Source organism: Pituophis catenifer, unplaced genomic scaffold (genome assembly GCF_029215685.1).
Source record: "Pituophis catenifer annectens isolate HBS135680 unplaced genomic scaffold, rPitCat1.0.hap2 SCAF_1, whole genome shotgun sequence".
NCBI classification, from domain to species: Eukaryota; Metazoa; Chordata; class Lepidosauria; order Squamata; family Colubridae; genus Pituophis; species Pituophis catenifer.
In genome coordinates this window covers 355,229,755-355,248,518 of record NW_027256881.1, presented here as the reverse complement: position 1 = coordinate 355,248,518, position 18,764 = coordinate 355,229,755, and the positions used below count along the sequence as shown (strand labels likewise).

At 57.9% G+C, this 18,764-nt stretch overlaps 2 protein-coding genes across 2 annotated transcripts; both read left to right on the top strand.

The window, feature by feature from the left end:
- Nucleotides 1-3,802: 3,802 nt before the first annotated feature.
- Nucleotides 3,803-5,620, top strand: LINGO3 (leucine rich repeat and Ig domain containing 3). The gene has a single exon (XM_070931962.1). It carries the CDS (start codon nt 3,803-3,805, stop codon nt 5,618-5,620), a length of 1,818 nt encoding a protein of 605 aa, XP_070788063.1.
- A 3,008-nt stretch (nt 5,621-8,628) lies between these two features.
- On the top strand, nt 8,629-16,810 carry LMNB2 (lamin B2). Its single transcript, XM_070931961.1, is given in 14 exon segments — nt 8,629-8,685; nt 8,687-8,869; nt 8,969-9,105; nt 10,277-10,433; nt 13,567-13,692; nt 13,805-13,975; nt 14,140-14,265; nt 14,445-14,665; nt 14,810-14,944; nt 14,946-15,069; nt 15,162-15,269; nt 15,504-15,623; nt 16,193-16,306; nt 16,594-16,810. Coding segments are annotated over 14 exon segments (1,821 nt in total). The 3' UTR covers nt 16,636-16,810.
- Nucleotides 16,811-18,764: the final 1,954 nt, after the last annotated feature.

The window sequence follows — 18,764 nt, the reverse complement described above, 5'->3', positions numbered from 1 at the left end:
ATTGGCTCGTGTTCTCTATGCATGGAAGTTTCTTGGTTAAAAACCCAGAGAGGCTTCTCATGGCCTCCTCCAATTGCCATTGTTACTAAAGTGAGTTCAGCTTCCAGCATCTTCCTGTATTGCTGCTGCCCAAAGAGGTGTTTGCTGGCTTAAGTTGGCAGCTGAGATGACCATCACATCTTGGGTGACCCAGCTGGGATCAGCCACTTAATTTGGCAAAGGCTTGATTTGGCTTCTAGTAATTGACACCCTGTTTTCCAAATTCCCCCAGGCTGATTTCACTATAGTCTGTCCAGAGACAACCTGCCTTTTTTGTAGTTTGTAGGATACCTACTTTTTTGAAGAAAGGGACAACCAGGGGTCCCTTCATGCAGTACTTCATCCTTTCGGCAGGGCAAAGGGCATCACAGGCCACCAGCTCCTTTATCCAGTGCACTGGGCTGTGATTCACCCACTCCTGTAGAGGGGCCGGCCTCCCACTTGGCAGGGTCCTCAGGGCTGCATCATCAATTCCCACATGGATCAGGAGAAAGGAGTGGTCAGTGGTCATTAAGAGCCTGGGGGGGCAGGATCGGAGCCCATCTCTCAGCATAGACTGTCCAGCTGATGGATAGTTTCAAATGTCTCTGGGGGAGTCTCCAGTCAACACACACACACATACCCCACCTGCTTGTCCTTCTTTCTCTTCAGGGCAGTGAAGCCTCCCCTCTCTCCATCGTTCAGATTCAGGGCAGCTGCTCTTCACCAGGGAGCCCAGAAACATCAGGAGGTGGGTGGTGCAGCTGATCTCTGGACCTGTTCAGAGAAGAGCTGGACCGTTGCATCGTAGCCTTCTTTGTTCCCCATCCCTGCCGGGCGGGCTTCTTAGTGCTGCTGGCCCTTCAAGAACATTTCCTAAAGCTGTTCAGGAAATCTTTTCTGTTTCTCTTCCCGGAGGGCCATCAGCCTGCACTGACAGTTCATGTAATTCTTCTTGTCTCCAGGAATAATAATTAAAAAATGAACACAGACTTGGAAAAAGTAGTTGAAAATGAGGAGGTTCAAATACTGTAGGATTTTCAAATACAGACTAAGACTTGGCTCATAACACACCAGATTTAATTGTGATTAAAAGGAAGCGTGGATAACTGATGTGGAGACTTCTGTAGAAGACAAATAATTGGAGATCACAGATACCAAGTTATGGAAATCAAAACTGAAAGATTATGGCATAAACCAGCTCTGGTGGTCCCAGTGGTTATCAGCACAATGGGTGCCATACCAAAAAGCCTTGGACTACACAATCTGTGTTTACAAAATCTCCATCTGTCAGTTGCAGAAGGCTACCCTGTCTGCACACATACAACGCCAATACATTACAATATCTTTGGCTCTTGGGAAGAACTCGGTGCGCATGAAGACCAAAACTCAGGAACTGGCAGCTGTGATCTCTCAGTCGTGCACATTAGAATAATAATAAGCTTTACTCGGAACAGCTTATGTCCTGCCATGATACAGTTAATATTGGAAAATAATGTCATCTGCTTATCCCAGGTCCCCTTCTAGAAGAGAATCACAAAATATGAAGACCTGCAAATAGAACAACTGTGGCAAAAGGCAAACTGTAATAACAGACCAAAATTAATAGGAGCCTTAGGTGCAGACATCTGGACACCGGAACACCTTCAGCGTTGACTGACTCGCCATCAGTCAATTGCGAAAGTAGAATGGGATGTGTGAAGGGCTTTGGGGTGGTGAGGGGAAGTGATGCTGCCCTAGGAAACAATCTGACAAAAGGGGCAGGAGCCCCCAGTCACTGATCAGACATGGAAAGAGACCAAGGGAGGACCTGCCCTAATGGATCAAGCAGTTAAAAGTGGCCGAGGAAAGTTCTGCACCTCCAGATCTGCAAGATTCTGTTAATGTAGCTTTACAATAGAAGTTTTAGATAAACCAGTTCAGTTTTCTTGGTTTATCTGGGCCCCGCCTCCACTCTGAAGTGCTTGATCACTTGAGGGAGGGTCTCTGCCTCTCCCCCCTCAAAGGCATGGCTGAAGAGCCAGCTCTTCACAGCTGAGCGGGGGCCTCATTCCAGAGAGAGAGCAGGCCCTGCACCTGGGGAAGGCGCTTGCAGGGTCCTGAGAGATGGCATCGTTTAATCAAAGGAAGCTGGAGCGTGCCAACCCTGCAGGGGCTCTTCAGTTGGACAGATACTGAGTGAGGGAGAGGCGTGGTCCTGCCAGCAATCAGGCTCTGTGCTGGGTGGGGCTTTATGGATAGCAACCAGCACCTCTGGCATATCCCTTGCAAGTTCCCAAGAGCATTTCCGCCATCACCATTTTCTGCGGGTGAGCCACCATGGGTGAGAGCAAAAGTGGTCCTCCCTTCCGGCTCTCATTCATGGCCGGCTCAGTGAGCTGAGTCCCGGGGGGGGGGGGCAGCTTTCTTTGCCTTAGATTTCCCCTGAAGCGGTCTCAACTAGGTCAGCAGGAAGCCTGGCCCTGATTGGAGCGCTGCTGCAGCAGGCAGTCATTTTCCAAGGCTTCTGAGGAGCTCCAGCTTCGCCCTCTGTGGGAAGGGGAGGCCCCGGGGCTTATGGAACCAGCATGAGAACACTAAGCAGGGCACTGGAACGGGGATTTTTCTTTCTTTTTTCTAAGTCACGCGGTTCAGAGCTGCAGAGGTGACCTCAAAATCTTTGAGCCCAGAGCAGGGAGATAACGCTCGGAAGGGACTCAGACAGGCACCTCCCTAATTCACTGCAGCAGGAAGAGGTTTGGCACAAGCAGATTTGCAAGATTCTGTCCTTAAACCCGAGTGCCCAGCAAGCGGGGGGAGGGGGAACAGGCATTGGCTCCTGGTGTTGCAAGGAGCAAAGGGAAGAAACGGCCTGCAACAGCTCTTGGTGGTCTCTTTGGGCTGCAAAGGAGGCAAGGAGGCCCTCTTTGCCCAGCCAAAAGAAACAGCTGCAAAGCTCCTTCCGTCTCCTCATCTAGCCCTGCCCATGAAGCCCCCTCCCCTCAAATGCTCTGCCTGGGGAATTAGCCCAGAGAGTCAGTTTCACTGAGGAAGCCCTGGCAGCCAAAGACTGGGGGAAGCACAACTTTGGAGGTCTTCACACCTTCTGGAAAACCTACCAGCAGCCAGGGGGTTTCCCAGACTCCAAGTTGCCCTTGGGAGATAACAAGGGGTCCCCATCCCACTGTCTGGGGAAGAGGGTTTTCTGCCCTCTCTCCCTCAGATACAAAGCCCCCACCGCCACCTCCGAGTCATTCTGAAATAGTAAAAAAAACAAGGCAACATGGAATAATTCAGTATCTTCACAAAGAAGAAAGCTAAATTATGGGTATTTCTGCCAGCTTGGCATTATTTTGTGACTGAAGCTACAGTATTTATGGATTAAACTACAAAGGATGGATCCTGGAACATCGCCTCTGATGTTTGTGATCTGCAAAGACGAGAAAAACCACTTGGGGCTGTGGACTAGGACAGGGCCTTGGGGGGGGGGGATAGCAGGAGGGAGGAGGTGCTCAAAAAGGGGGCATGCACCCATGCGCGTGTACACACACACACAAGTCCTGTGAGGCTTCAGTTTTGGCTAGACACTTTGGAGGGTGGCCCAGACCATCTCTTGGGCCAAGCAGAGAGAGATGCTCAGAGGGGGAGCCAATTCAAGACTCCAAAGTGAGGCCTGAGGGAACAGCACATGCCCTGCCAGGGTCTGAGTAACCCCCCCTTCTCTCTCTCTCTCTCTCTCTCTCTCTCTCCCTCTCTCTCTCTCTTTCCCAGGTGCGTGGGAAGATGGTAAGGGGTCTGTAGGACCATGCCCTACACAATGCGAAGTGGCTTTCTCCTCCTGGCCTCCTGCTGCTCCCTCCTGAGTGTTGCCCCAGGGTGGGCCTGCCCGGCACGTTGCGAGTGCATCCCTCAGCTCAAGTCTGTCACCTGCCATCGGAAACGCCTCACGTCCGTCCCGGAGGGAATCCCGACCGAGACCAGGATCCTGGAGCTGAACAAGAACCGCATCCGCTGCTTAAACGCGGGCGAGCTCTCCTCCTTTGCCATGCTGGAAGAGCTGGACTTCAGCGAGAATGTCATCTCCAGCGTGGAGCCCGGGGCCTTCGGCAACCTCTTCAATCTGCAAGTCTTGCGGCTTCGGCACAACCAACTCAAGCTGATCCCTGCGGGCGTCTTCCACAAACTGACCAACCTCAGCCTCCTGGACATCAGCGAGAACAAAATCGTCATCCTTCTGGACTACGCATTTCAAGACCTGAGAAACCTGAAGCACCTCGAAGTCGGGGACAATGACCTGGTCTACATCTCCCGAAAGGCCTTTTCCGGCCTGCTCAGCCTCCGGGAGCTGACCATCGAGAAGTGCAACCTGACGGACCTCTCTGCTGAGTCCCTCTCTCGCCTGCAAAACCTGGAGGTCCTCAGGCTCAGGCACCTTGGTGTCGGCCTGCTGGAAGACCAGAACTTCCGGAGACTCGGCCGCCTGTGGCTTCTGGAAATCGACAACTGGCCGTTGCTGGAGGACATTTCGCCCAACGCTTTCCAGGGCCTCAACCTCACCTCCCTCTTTGTCACCTTCACTAACATTACAGCTGTGCCAACCGCAGCCCTGAGGAGCCTGGGGCACCTCGCGTACCTCAACCTCTCCTACAACCCCATCAGCACTGTGCCAAGGGGCTCCTTCCGGGACCTCACCCGGCTGAGGGAGCTGCACATGGTGGGCACGCTGCTGATCTCCGTGGAGCCCCAGGCGCTCTCTGGGCTGAGGCAGATCCGCCTCCTGAACCTCTCCAACAATCTCTTATCCACCCTGGAAGAGAATATCTTCCACTCCGTCAACACCCTGGAGACCCTCCGGGTGGACCAGAACCCCCTCATCTGTGACTGCCGCCTGCTGTGGATCCTCCAGCGCCGGAAGACGCTGAACTTCGACGGGCAGCCACCCATGTGCTCCTCGCCCCTTGAGATCCAGGGCAACGCGCTGCATGACTTCCCAGACTCTGTTCTCTTCGAGTACTTCACCTGCCAAAAGCCCAAAATCCGGAACCGCCAACTCCAGCGCGTGACAGCTCACGAAGGGCAGGCGGTGTCCTTCCAGTGCCAAGCAGAGGGGGAGCCCATGCCCTCCATCAGCTGGGTCTCTCCGCAGCATCGGATGATCACCTCCAAGAGTTTGGGCCGGGCCACTGTCTCGCCCGGTGGAACATTGGAGATCCGCTACGCCCAGGCCCAGGACAGCGGCACCTACATTTGCATTGCCAGCAACACTGCCGGCAACGACACCTACTTTGCCACCCTGACCATCAAAGGGCCCTCTGCTGACGGCATCCTGGTTGCCAACCGGACATCGTTGCTGGGCGAGTTCAATGACACTTTCCACAACGACACCCGGGTCTTCATCAAGTTCACCCTGGACCTCAAGACCATCCTGGTGTCCACAGCCATGGGCTGCATCACCTTTCTGGGGGTGGTGCTCTTCTGCTTCCTGCTCCTCTTTGTCTGGAGTCGGGGCCGGGGGCAGCACAAGAACAACTTTGCCGGGGAGTACTCCTTCCGCAAGGTGGACGGCCCCACCTCAGCTTCCGGGCAGGGCGGAGCCAGGAAATTCAATATGAAGATGATTTGAAGGCCCGTTGCCGAAGGAGACTCCGTGCGGCAAGGTCCACTCCCTGTGAACAGCGGGACTCCGCAGGAAGGCTGCCACTGCCCTGCTCCACATCAGCTGAGCTGCACAGCTGGGGGGTGGGGACACGGCACAGCTGGGGGGTGGGGACATGAGCCCTTGTAAGGCCAGGCATTGCCGCAGCCCCTCCTCACGCCTCTCCCCCTGGGGTTGGGGCCAAAGAGTTAGGCTGCTGCTGGTCCAGATGCTCAGCCTGCAGGCTTACCAGCGCTCCTTTGGCAAACAAGTGGTCAGCTCCTTCCCACTGCCTGGGGCAGATGACCAGAGCAGCTTTGGCTGGGTGGGAGGGTCTTTGTCCCACTCAGGACATCGGCTGCCCCCCCTACAGTCCACCTCACTGTGCTTCCATCTCCCCCCCACCCCCAATGTCTCTTGGCCAGGTGGGGAATACAAGCTGGTGGGAGGGGGTTGGGAATCCCCCCCTTGGAGCTGAGTCAGCGTTTTCTATTTCAACTATGCATTTTTCAACCACTGAGAGCATTCCGTTGGGGCTCGGAGGCCCCTATTTTTTAGCAACAATTTTGAAAAAACCCAGGTTTAGTCGATGGGTTCGTTTTTAAACGGTTTTATATGCGTGTTCACCTTCTTCCTAGGTGGGAGCTACTCCGCCCTGCCTCCTCTTGGCCCATCCAAGCACAGCTGAGCACCGGCAGCCATGGCCCCGAAGGGTTTGCAGGGGCAGGTCAGCAGAGGGCCGCTGGCTGGCCGGGAGCACCTCTCTCTCCCCTGCCAGGATTCAGGGGTGGCAAAGAGCAAAACCCGGAATCTCTCAGATTTCCCCAAAGCCTCCCGGGCTGCAGCGAGACAAGGGCTTCCACGGTGTCCTGAAGGGGGCGCTGCTGAGCCCCGGGCGGCCATCCTCCGCCTGCCTTCGGGGGGCTGGGGGCGAGGAGGTCGAGCGCGCCATACTGGAAGGGGCTTCCGCATCCCCTCCCTTTGGGGCGAGCGCCCCGGCTCTCCCCTTGGCAGCTAAGGGCAGTTCTTACACATTGCAATTAGCTATAACGTCTCTGGTCTTGGCTGAGCAAGATGTCTGACCACACCAATGAAGGCTTAATTAACAAGCCATAGTTTAACCAGGAATCGCTTAGCATGCCGCTGAGACCAGCTTGCATGCACGCGTGCGCCTGTGTCCCCAGCCGTGCCACGGCCGCTGTCCCTCCCCGTGACCGCCCAGTATCCCTCCAGCAGTCCTCCGGCCCGGCGGACGAAGCCCCTTCGTCAGAGGCACGGGAAGGGGTCGGGGGCGCCCGCGCTTCCTTTTGCTGTGGACCCCCGGGCAGGGGAGGCTGGATGCGGGTGCGGCCCAAGGCAGAGGGGAGCCACATCCGCGCCCGGGCGTCTTTCTGCCGCTGCCGGCCAGAGGGGCTTCTGGGCAACGGGAGGGGCGACTCCGCCTGGAGGGAGAAGGCGTAGAGGGAGAAACGGAGACTCTCTTCTATCACTCTCCTCCCACGGCGGGGAGAGGGGCAGATTTGCATCCAAGCAAAGGCACAGAAATGGAGGAAGGGGCCTGCACGTCCGGAGTGTTTTTTCAGCTGGTCCTTCTCATCAAAGCGAGCCTCCCCCCCCCCCCGCCAGTTACAGGTCTGGGGGAAGAGGTTTCAGACGGGGTGGGCAAACCGCACGCACGCACACACACACACACACAGGGGAGGATCCTCCTCCTAAGCCCATATTCCCCTCCGTTCTCTCTGCCCCCTCCCCATGCACAACTGCTCCCAAACTCATCCCACATTGGGACACAAGGCCCATTGTGCGAAGCAGCGCTCGCCCCCCCAACAGCATGCGGCTGCAGCCGGGTCTCTTTCGGGACAAGGGCCGCAACGCAGCAGCGCTCTTCGTCTTCTCTTGTGCCGGAGTGATGGTGGTGATGCTGGAGTTGGACTGGGCAGGCCTGGGTTCAAATTGGCCTTCAGCCACGGGGCCTCCTTGGTGACTTTGGGCCAGCCCACCTTGCAGGGCTGTTGTGCAAAAGAACACAAGTCTTGACTTATTTCTCCCACCCCCAAGACCACCAATCGTAGGGAGGGCTGCGTGCAGGAAGACCCCGGCGAAGAGGGGGGGGGTCCTCTGAGCTGTCGGTCGGCAAAATTTCTAATCCCCCTTCTGGCTCGGGGTCTGCTCTGCCAGCCCCCCCCCATAACAATAACTTTTTCCCAAGCGGGGGGAGGGGCACAGCTGGGAGAAAGGGGGTCCTGCATAGTAGGGGGGTCTCCTTCCTTCCCGAGCCCCATTCCGGGAAGGAGAGCCCGTCGCAGACACCCAAGCACGACTCTCTTCCTGCTGACTTAATAAAGAAGCCCGTTTCACACGACCTCCGCTCCTCTTTTTATTCGGGCTCCAGAAAACTACGGCGGCAATTGAGGCTTCCTCTTCGCCCTTTGCTTGCTCGCTCGCTCGCTCGCCCGCCCCCTCGGAAGGTTTGCGAAGGGCGCCCGCCGGCTCTTTCTAGCGCTCCGTTCCCACGGACAACACGCAGAGGCTTCGCGGGAGCGCGCAGTTGACGCGTGTCGCGGGGACCCAATTCCGAGGAAGGCGCGCCGCCCTCCAGCCAGAGCAAAGGGGAACCGGGATCCCCGCCGCCGCCCCAGAGACCATCCAGCCTGACGCGCTCCGAGCCACGACCCGTCGGCTCCTCGGCCTCCCGTTCGCCTCCTCCAAGGCCCGGCGCCAAGCGGAGGGAGGGAGGCGCAGGGCCACGACAGGCGGAAGAACGCGAGGATTGCGCGGACGGCCGAGCGCCGCCTTCGCGGGAGACCCGCCGCGTCGGGCGAAGAACGGCGGCCGCTCGCTTCGAGGATCCAAGATGGCGGCCCCGCGCCGAACTACATCCCCCGGCAGGCGCCGCGCGGCCCCACCGATTGGACGCGCGCCGTTTCCCGAGGTGCCCCGCGAGGGGCGTCGCCTTCGGCCGTCCGTTGGCGCGCGCCGCCATTTCGTGGGATTGAATGACCCGCGCCCGCCCGGCGGCCTCCGCTCGCGCCATGGCCGCCGCCGCCGCCCCCCAGGGCGCCCCCCCCCGCGACGCCCCTCTCGCCCGCGCGGCTCTCGCGGCTGCAGGAGAAGGAGGAGCTGCGGCAGCTCAACGACCGCCTGGCCCACTACATCGAGCGGGTGCGCGCGCTGGAGCTGGAGAACGACCGGCTGCTGCTGCGCGTCTCCGAGAAGGAGGAGGTGGTCACGCGCGAGGTGGGTGCGGGGCGGAGGGAGAGGGCGCGGGCGGGGGGGGGGGGCGGAGGAGGAGAGGGCCGGGGGCGTCACGGAGGCTCTCTGCCCCCCCCCCGGCAGGTGACGGGCATCAAGGCGCTGTACGAGGCGGAGCTGGCCGACACCCGGCGGGCCCTGGACGAAACGGCCCGGGAGCGGGCGAGGCTCCAGATCGAGGCCGGGAAGCTGCGCGCCGAGTTCGAGGAGCTGCGGCGGAGGTGGGCCCGGTGGCGGGGGAGGGGGAGGCGGCAGGGAGTAGGTCGGAGGGGGGAGGGGAAGCGGAAAGCGCTAGGAGACCCCCCCCCCCACACCGCTTGTTCTTGATCCCGGGAGGGGGGAGGGGGGGTTTTAGGCATTCCAGCCCTCTGAGCCCGGAAGGAAGCGGGGCAGCTGCCGGTCTCCGCCTGGCACGCGGGGGAGGCGGGGGCTCCTGGCTGGGCCTCTGGGCTCCCCCGGCTCTTCCAGACAGGCGGCATTTGGGGCTCTGCCCCTTTGGCTCCCTCCCTCTCCGAGGGTCTCACAGGCAGCCACACATGGGCAAAGCCCAGCGTTACCCCTGGATCGCACCCGCCTGATCAGGGTGGAGCCTTTTGGCCTCATCCCCTCCCCTCCCCTTATGGCGGGTGGGCGGGGGAGGACAGAAGCTGCTGCTGCTGCTGTGTTAGCCGGAGGGGAAGAGCTTGCAGCCGTGCGCTTCCTGGGTCTGCTGGGGAGACCTTTCAGCTTCTCCCCCTTTTTGCCCCCTTGCAAAAGCCCCTGGGAGACACAGCAGCTGCGGGGGGTTCTGTTGGCAGGCAGTTGCTTGTTTGGGCACCGTGTCCCCCACTGCTTGCTCTTTTTGGCTAGGGGAGCCATGGAAGGGCAGGTGCTGAGTTGGAGCATGGCTCTCTGCCAGCTGTGTCTGTGCCCATGTGCTCCCCACCTGCTAACAGAGGCACCACTTGAGCCTGGGCAGCCCAGGGATGCATGCTTATCAAAGGTTTGTGATGATAATGCTAAAAGTAGTTTTTTGGTAAGTTTGTCTGAAGCTTACAAATCAGAGCGAATGAATCCTGCACAGATCCCAGTTTTATACTTTAATCAAATTGCTTAATATTTGAAAGTTGATCCTGACGCTCCCAAATTAAACATCGCAGGGAAATGCTTGCTTATCCTCTGCTTAAACTCATCCTTGCACTGTTTCTGCCCCCCAAGGCTTCCTTCATGTGGGCCTACCTCTTTCTCGGCCCAGGGAACAGACTGGCCTGAGCTGAGAAGGGACAGAAGCACCCTGGAGTTGCCCCATCTTGGATGCCTGGAAGCATTATGCAAGGGGCCCCCGAGGGAGGGTTGGGGGAGGCTCTCTTCTGCTTCCTCCCTTAGCTGGACAATCCTTTTTTCTTTCCTCAGCTACAAAAAGAAGGATGGGGAGTGGTCCACCTCCCAGGGTCGCATCAAGGAGCTGGAGGTGCTCTTCCATCGGAGCGAGGCAGAGCTCACGGCCACTCTGAGTGAGAAGCAGAGCCTGGAGGCTGAGGTGGCTGATGCTCGGGCCCAGCTGGCAAAGGTACAGGCATGGCAGGCTGGAGGGTAGCTGCTGAGTGAAAATGTGGTGGGCGATTGGGATTAGTCCTTGTAATGGTCCAGCGGCTGAGAGAGGAGCCAGAGTGGCCTCTGTAGCGTGGCTCGTTTCTCCTGGGTAACCTCAGAAACCACACACTGCCACATGTGTCGAGTGAAGCTGGGCGGCAGCAAGAGATTTTAGTGAATCAGTTGCTTCTGCGAATGAGATGACAGTTGGGTGTGAGGTTTTGGGGCTGCATCGTGAGAGTCTTCATGACAGACTTCCGCAAGTGGATCTCCCTCATGGAAATTATCTCTCTGGATCGGGGGGGGGGGGGGGGGGGGATGATCACCAAAGCCTACAAGGAGAAAAGGGCCACAAAGCTGCCAAACCCTTCCAGTTCTGAAATGTACACGCCCTTGGCCTTGATTGGTCCCTAGCTGGGCAGGGAGCACACAAAAGGAGATAAAAAGGCGAAAAGGGTTGCTTCCAAGACACGGGTATGGTTCCCTGGGAGGTCGCAGAGGGAACGATGGCAAAGATCTGTCAGCTCCTCTCCTGGGGTCTGGACTCGGGGCTCCTGAATCCCCTTGAGGAATGCCCCCCAAAACTCGGTCTGACACAGGCCCACCCTTTGCAAAAGAGAAGATTCCAGAGACCAAGACAGGTTGACCAGCCTGCTGAAGCGAGTCGTTTGGAATTGGCCAGGGAGAAAGGAAGGGAAAATCCTGACAAGCCCCATTGAGAGCCCTGGGGTAAGTCCGAGGGGTGGGGATGGGGCTGCAATCCAAAGAGGAGGATGGGAGATTGGAGAGGGTTCAGGGGGGTGAAGGGTCTAAATTGTCAAGAGAGCAGAAAGAATGGGCCCAGGAGGGGTGGATTTTCCTTCCTTATAGAGGTCTTCGAGTAGTGCCTGGGGTGGCCATCTATCCAGATGCGTAATGGTTTCTGCGCGGAGCAGGGTGGGACTAGATGGGCTCTGAAATCCCTTGCTTCTGTGATTTATTTATTTATTTATTTATTATTTCAATTTGTATACCGCCCTACTCCTGAAGGACTCAGGGCGGTGAACAGCCATAGAATAAAGCATGAGTACAAAATTTAAAATAAAATAAGACGAATTAAATAATTTGGCTGAAAATTTAAAACCCCAATAATTTAAGACCAAATTTAAAATTTCCATTTAAAAAGGGGAGAAACTTAGGTCAGGCCAGCTTGATGAAATAAGAACGTTTTGAGCGCGCGACGGAAGGTACGCAGATCCGGGATCCTCCGTATCTCCGGGGGGAGCTCGTTCCAGAGAGTAGGTGCCCCCACAGAGAAGGCTCTCCCCCTGGGGGCCGCCAGTCGACATTGTTTGGCCGATGGCACCCGGAGGAGCCCCTCTCTATGGGAGCGTACTGGTCGGTGGGAGGCTATTGGTGGTAGCAGGCGGTCCCACAAATAACCAGGTCCTAAGCCATGGAGCGCTCTAAAGGTGATAACCAAGACCTTGAAGCGCACTCGGAAGACCACCGGGAGCCAGTGCAGCTCGCGCAGGAGCGGTGTTACATGGGAGCACCACATCGCTCCCATTACCACCTGCGCGGCCGCACTCTGCGCTAGTTGGAGCCTCCGAGTGCTCCTCAAGGGGAGCCCCATGTAGAGAGTGTTACAATAGTCCAGACGGGAGGTGACGAGGGCATGAGTGACCGTGCGTAGGGAGTCCCGATCTAGAAAGGGACGCAACTGGCGGATCAGGCGAACCTGATGAAAAATCCTCCCGGTCACAGCCGTCAAGTGCTCTTCTAAAGACAGCCGTGAATCCAGGAGGACACCAGCTGACTATATCGGGACGTCGGAAACCACAGCCACTCGGTCTTGGATGGGTTGAGTCTGAGCCTGTTTCTCCCCATCCAGATCCGTTCGGCCTCCAGGCACCGGGACATCACTTCAAGGGCATCGTTGGGGTAGTCTGGGGTGGAGATGTACAGCTGGGTGTCGTCAGCGTACTGGTGATACTCCACCCCAAAACCACGGATGATCTCGCCCAGCGGCTTTACATAAATGTTGAATAAATGGGGCGAGAGGACCGATCCTTGTGGCACCCCACATATAAGGGGCCTCGGGGTCGACCTCTGCCCCCCTGTCAACACAGACTGCAACCGGTCGGAGAGAAAGGAGGAAAACCACCGTAGTATGGTGCCTCCCACCCCCAACTCTTCCAACCAGTGCAGCATGATACCATGGTCGATGGTATCAAAAGCCGCTGAGAGATCTAACAGGACCAGGACAGAGGAGCACCCCCTGTCCCAAGCCCTCCAGAGATCATCCACCAAAGCGACCAATGCTGTTTCCGTGCTGTACCCTGGCCTGGGTGGATTGGGTGGAGCTGTGTGGACTGCAGGGCTTTCTCTCGCCCCACTGGCCTGAAAACACCCTTTGTCTAGAGGCCTCGGCCCAAGCTTCCTCCCATTTTCCCTCAGTTGGGGGGAGGGCTGTTTGGGGAGAAGTCTTCGGAGTGAGGCTGCACTGAGCTCCCGTGGAAGCACAAAAAGGGGGCCGTGGGGAGCCCATCTCCCCCCCAGAGGTCGCCGAGGAGGACCTGTGGTGCTCCTTGGGAGGAACCCGTTTGGTGCCAGCTCACCATCCTCATCAGAGGCTCTGGCTACCTCGGGATGCGGCTGTCTGTGCGGTTTTTGAAGTGGCCATCTCCCCTCTGAGCCCTCTCCTGCTCCTCAACCCGCAGGACAGCCAGAGGGGCTGGGAGGGGAGAGCTGGTGCTCGGGTGGGGGCTTTCCCTGGGAGAGGGACCCTGGCTGCAGTGGGCATCTCTTCCCACTTGGCTCTAATGGCTGTCCAGAGGCTTCTCCTGGAGCAGGGGGAAAGGGAACTCTGGGCTTTCCTTGGGGAAGGGGCAGGTGAGGCAGGAGCCGCCTGGGGAGTGGGGAGAGGCTTGGACGGGCCTGTCCTCCGTGGTCTGCAGTTAAGAGGGTTGGAGATGCTCCCTGGTGAGGGTGGGGGCCATAGAGGCGGTCTCTCCTGCCCGCCCAAGTGAGCTCAGCCTGCCTGGCAAATGAGCAGCTACCCCCACCCCCCGAGACTCCGAAAGGTCCAGCTGCAGCCGGCTGAGCGCTCTTGTCCGGCCTATCCCCAGTCAGAGGACGCCCACGCCGTGGCCAAGAAGCAGCTGGAGAAGGAGACCCTCCTGCGGGTGGACCTGGAGAACCGCTGCCAGAGCCTGCAAGAGGAGCTCGACTTCAGGAAGAGCATCTTCGAGGAGGTGGGTGGGCGGGGGGGGGGCTGCCCTTGGGCGAGGGGCTGCTTCCTGAAGGGCCCCCATAAGGGGAGCCACGCAGGCCCATGGTGCTGACCCAGCCACTCCCTCCTCTTAGGAAGTGAGGGAGACTCAGAAATGGCACGAGCGCCACCTGGTGGAGGTGGACAGCAGCTGCCAGAAGGAGTATGAGTCGAAGATTACCCAAGCCCTGGAAGACCTGCGCAGGCAGCATGACCACCAGGTGCAGCTTTACAAGCTGGAATTGGAGCAGACCTATCAGGCCAAGGTGAGGGCCTTCCCCATGGGGGGCAGAGAGGCGGTAGGCCAGCCTTGTCCTGGGGAATGGGGGCATCTTGAGACCAGTGGGGCCCCTGGCTTGAAGCCCTATCCTGGGCCCTCCCCTCTCGCAGAGAAGCCCGCAGACTGGGCAATGTGCTGCCCTTTTCTCAGCTGGAGAACGCCAAGCTCTGCTCGGATCAGAACGAACGGGCAGCCAGTGCCGCTCGGGAGGAGCTGAATGAGGCCCGCATGCGGATCGAAGCTCTCAGCTACCAGCTCTCTGGGCTGCAGAAGCAGGTGAGGCTCTCGCCAGTTCCAGGCTCAGGCTTGCCTGGGGGAGATGCTGCGGGTGGTGTCGGCCCCTCCGATCCGCGGACCTGTTTTGGGTGAAGGGCAGCGTTGCCTCTGGTGACCAGCCTCGGTGCCCTGGAGAAGGAAAGTGGGGGTCCCTAAAAGCCCCTCTCCCCACCCCTCAGGTGAGCACAGCGGAAGAGAGGATGCGGGACCTGGAGGAGCTGATGGCTGGAGAGCAGGAGAAACTGCGGAAGATGCTGGATGCCAAAGAGCGGGAGATGACGGACATGCGGGAGCAGATGCAGCAGCAGCTAATGGAGTACCAGGAGCTGCTGGACGTCAAGCTCGCCCTGGACATGGAGATCAGCGCGTACCGGAAGCTGCTGGAAGGGGAAGAGGAAAGGTAGGCGTCCCCTAGGCCCAGAGAAGGCGGCTAGAAGCAGCCCCTTTGGGGGGGTGGGGAAGAAAGGCCGGGGTCCCAGGAGCCCCCCTTCTTGGCCAGGCATGACTCTGCCCATGGCCCAGCTCCCTCTTGCTTCCCTGCCAGGCTCAAGCTGTCCCCCAGCCCTCCGTCCCGCATCACCGTCTCCCGGGCCACCTCCTCCAGCACCTCGGGCACTCGCTCTTCACGGGGCAAGAGGAAGCGGGCGGAGGCCGAGGAGCTGCCAGGACAGAAACCTAGCGGGGGGGGGCAGCACTGGCAGCAGCCTCCAGGTCAGCCAGCAGGCCTCAGCCAAGGGCAGCATCAGCATCGAGGGAGTGGACCCCGAGGGGAAGTTCGTTCAGCTGAAGAACCATTCTGACAAGGTAGGCTCCCCTGACTGTCTTGTGCCCCCCCCCCCCCATGACTCTGCTTCTAGGGCAGGGGGCTGAACCACCCCCGCCACCTCCTTCCGCAGGACCAGTCTCTTGGCAGCTGGAGGCTGAAGAGGAAGATTGGGGAGGGAGAGGAGATGGCATACAAATTTACTCCGAAGTACGTCCTCCGGGCCGGGCAGACGGTGACGGTAAGTCCTGGAGCGCCCTGCCCTGTGGCCAAAGGTGGTCAGGTCAGCGCTGTAACCCTCTTATTTCTTCAGGGCCTTTTACAGTCCCCCAACTCTTTGGGGGATTTCATTTCTGCTCCTTACCCCCCCCCGGGCACCCAATGCTGAGCGGGTGCCCAATGCCAGGCTCTGGGTGGGCTCCGGCTGGCCAGGATGGAAGAGCTGGGCAAGTGCCAAGTGTGTTTGTCTTCCTAGATCTGGGCCGCTGAGGCTGGGGTGGCACACAGCCCTCCCTCGGTGCTGGTCTGGAAGAACCAGGGCAGCTGGGGCACCGGGGACCACATCCACACGTGTCTGGTGAACTCTGAGGGAGAGGTATGTTGGGGAAGGGGCACAGAGGAGGGGGTAGGAAAGGGGCTCCGAAGCATCTTGGGGGGGTCAGCTAGAGGAAGGAGATAAACTGCAAAGTAGCACGACCCCAGGGGAAGAAAGCTCTCCCGACACAGGGAGCCACCCCCCTCCCCTACAGGTGCTGGGAGAAGTAGCACCCCTACGGCCCTCCCAAATTCCATTCCCAGAGTTGGCTCCCATTGTATCCAGCCCCGTCGGGTTATCCAGAAGTGGAGATTTTGGGTTGTGGGAAGCCGTCTTTTCACTGATGCTACCCACCCACCTGGGAGAAGGGGGGGGGCTGGGAGGGGTTAATTCACACCCTGCATTGAGCCCAGGGTTGGACTCCAGCCTTCCGCCACAGGTGCTCCACAGAAACTGCCCTGTTCATGGGAGGGGGCTTGAGGTGGTGGTCGCTTCTTGCTCGGCATCCCCAAACCTGGGTGGGTGAATGGGGGGGAGGTGTTACCCTGCTTGTATTGCATCCCTGGTCTTAAGTGTCCCCCTTCTGAGGCTTCCCCTTTGGATGGCGCCCTTCTTCCTCTCCCTGCTAGGAAGTGGCTGTGCGGAGTCTGACCCAGCTGACGACCGGGCTGCAGGAGAACGGGGAGGAGGAAGAGGAGGAGGAGGAGGCTGAGTTTGGGGAGGAAGATCTCTTCCACCAGCAGGTAGCCTCTGAAAGCGGCTCAACTGAGGGGAACAGCTCGCCTGTGGGGCAGCAAGAAGGGCGAGGCAGAGCCACTCCTGGGCAGAAGGTGCCCGCAGAGAGGTGGCTCCCCTTCTGGTACGTAGTGGGACTGCCCTCACCAGGGGGACCCCAGGAGGCCTTTGGGAAGAGACCCTCAGAACCACACATAGCCCCTTGTGCATGTGGGGGGGGAGAGGAGGGAGCCAGAGCAGGGCGGAGGGATCTTGGGGGATCTCCCTCTTCAGGCTGCCTTTCCTCTTCTCCTAGGGGGACCCCAGGACCACTTCCAGAGGATGCGCCCTCATGTGAAAGGAAGGAACCCTTTGTCTCCCCCCTCCTTCCCTCCTTTTTTTCTTTCACCTGCATTTCTGGGAAACTATTTTTCTAAGTCTTCTATGGCTTATTTTTACTTTGAGCGGAACTGAGTTTTAAAAAGCAGAAAGTGGGTCTGCCCAGGTTGCCTCTTGTGCGGCTGTTTTTTAGCGCCGAGCAGAAGATTGGGGGGTGGGGAGGCAGGGCGTCTCCTGTAGCAGCTGCAGGGAAGAAGAGCTTGAACCGAGGGAGGGGGGCGGGGGGGCTGGATTCCACCTTGGAAGAAGAAAGTGATTCCAAACTCTGGGCTTCCTGCGTCCAGAGCCTTTTGCCTCAGTTCAAACAGCGCAGAAGGGGACATGGCAGCTCTGGGACAACCCGGGGGCCCGGCCAGTCTCAATGGCCAGGGTGGGTGGGGTGGGGCATTTGCACGGCCTCCGCCTGAGTATCTCTGACCAGCTTCTGACCTGTTGAGAATCTTCCTTGTGACCGGATGGGCCAGCGCTCAGGAGCCATGGCAGGAGGATGGGACACAGGTGAGCGGGTGATACCCCACCCCACCCCGTCCCCTCCAGGGATGGGCAGTAAAGGACCGGTTGGAGATGGGACAAGCCTGGCCTGATGATAAGGTTGAATCCAAAGGGGATCCAGCATAAAAAATGCTGGCCTCTGCCAAGAGCTGAGGGCAGCACCCTCTGGATCTTGGCATGATTTTTCTTAGGTGTTGTGAAGAAAAGAACCCTTACAGAACCAGTTATTTGCTGACAGATCATAGAAATACCATTGAAATCCGATCTGGCCAACTTTTTGTATGAGGGGGGTTGGATTATAAAGTGGTTTTGAGTTGCCAGAGGCCGTTTCAGCTGGGATTCCTGGCCCTCGGGGTGAACACATCCCAATTTTAGTCAGCTCTCATGGTCCAAAAATTACACTTGTGTTTGGCGCTGATCTTCCTCTTTGAACACTAGCCTTGAAACACACTGCCTTGGTTCTTCATTTTTTTAAAAAAAAACAAACAAAATTTTAATGAAAATTAAGCCTTGAATTTCAGTGAGCTACATTCCCAAGGGTTGCTTGCTAGTCCATCACCTTAGATGGCCACATCGAAGGGCTGGACTGTCACTTTGGCCACTCTGTCCTGAGGACTTCCTGATGAGATCCCGTTGAGGCTCTCACTTGCTCTGAAATCGAAAAGAACTCAGAAGGGCCTTGAGAGTCTCCAAAACTGGGAAGACCCCCAAATTCATAGAGCACAAAGGGATGTCTGACCCGAGTGACTTTTCTGTGGCTTTAGCTCCAGTGTGAGGACATTTTTGGCAGGAGTAAGATGCAATATCAAAGAGAATATTTAACAAAGGAAAAAATTGGATGTCTGAGATGGTGCTTAGCTTGTAGCAGGATTGTGACTAGGACAAAACAGAGATAATGTTTAAGCAGCAAACATTACAGAGATTTTTAAATACTACATAATGTGTTAACCTGTGTGAACTAATGTAAAAGTGTTTTAGATGTAGAAGCTCCTAGCCACTTTCTGTGGAGCTGCTAGTGTTACAGCTCGGAAAAGGGGGCTTGATGTGGGATAAGATTGCATAAATTCTTGTCTATTCCTCTCACACACACACACACACCTCTGCCGCTCAGTTTGCAGGAGGGAGGCAGGATGGACCACAGCCATGCTTCCTGCGTGATTCAGGATTGGGAGGAGGGGGTCTGTCCGAGTCCATCCTCTGGTGCCTTGACTGTGGACCCTCTGCCTCCCAGCGCATCAGCTGCAACACACACACACACCCTTCCTTGGGACTGGCCTTCCCCTTAACAGCCTCCAACATGGAGAGGCTGAGCTGGAGGTCACCCATTGACCTGTCCACAGGGGGCAGGAAGTGGAGGCAGAGGGGGACAGTTTCAAGGGCACCTTCCCATAGACCTGCCTGCCTGCCTTTCTTTACCCACATGTGCACACACACACACACACCTACACCTTCCCCACAGTTTGTGGTTGCTAATAGTGGAGACACATTGAGGTACAGATTCTTTGTGGGGACATATTTGGACTGCCTTCATCTTTCTCTGGGTTTTTTGTGCTATTCCCTGGAAGTGCTGGGGGGGGGGGCAGCCAGGGTTAGCTG

Coding starts and splice junctions, on each gene's coding strand:
- LINGO3 (XM_070931962.1), top strand. CDS start 3,803: ATGCCCTACACAATGCGAAGTGGCTTTCTCCTCCTGGCCTCCTGCTGC.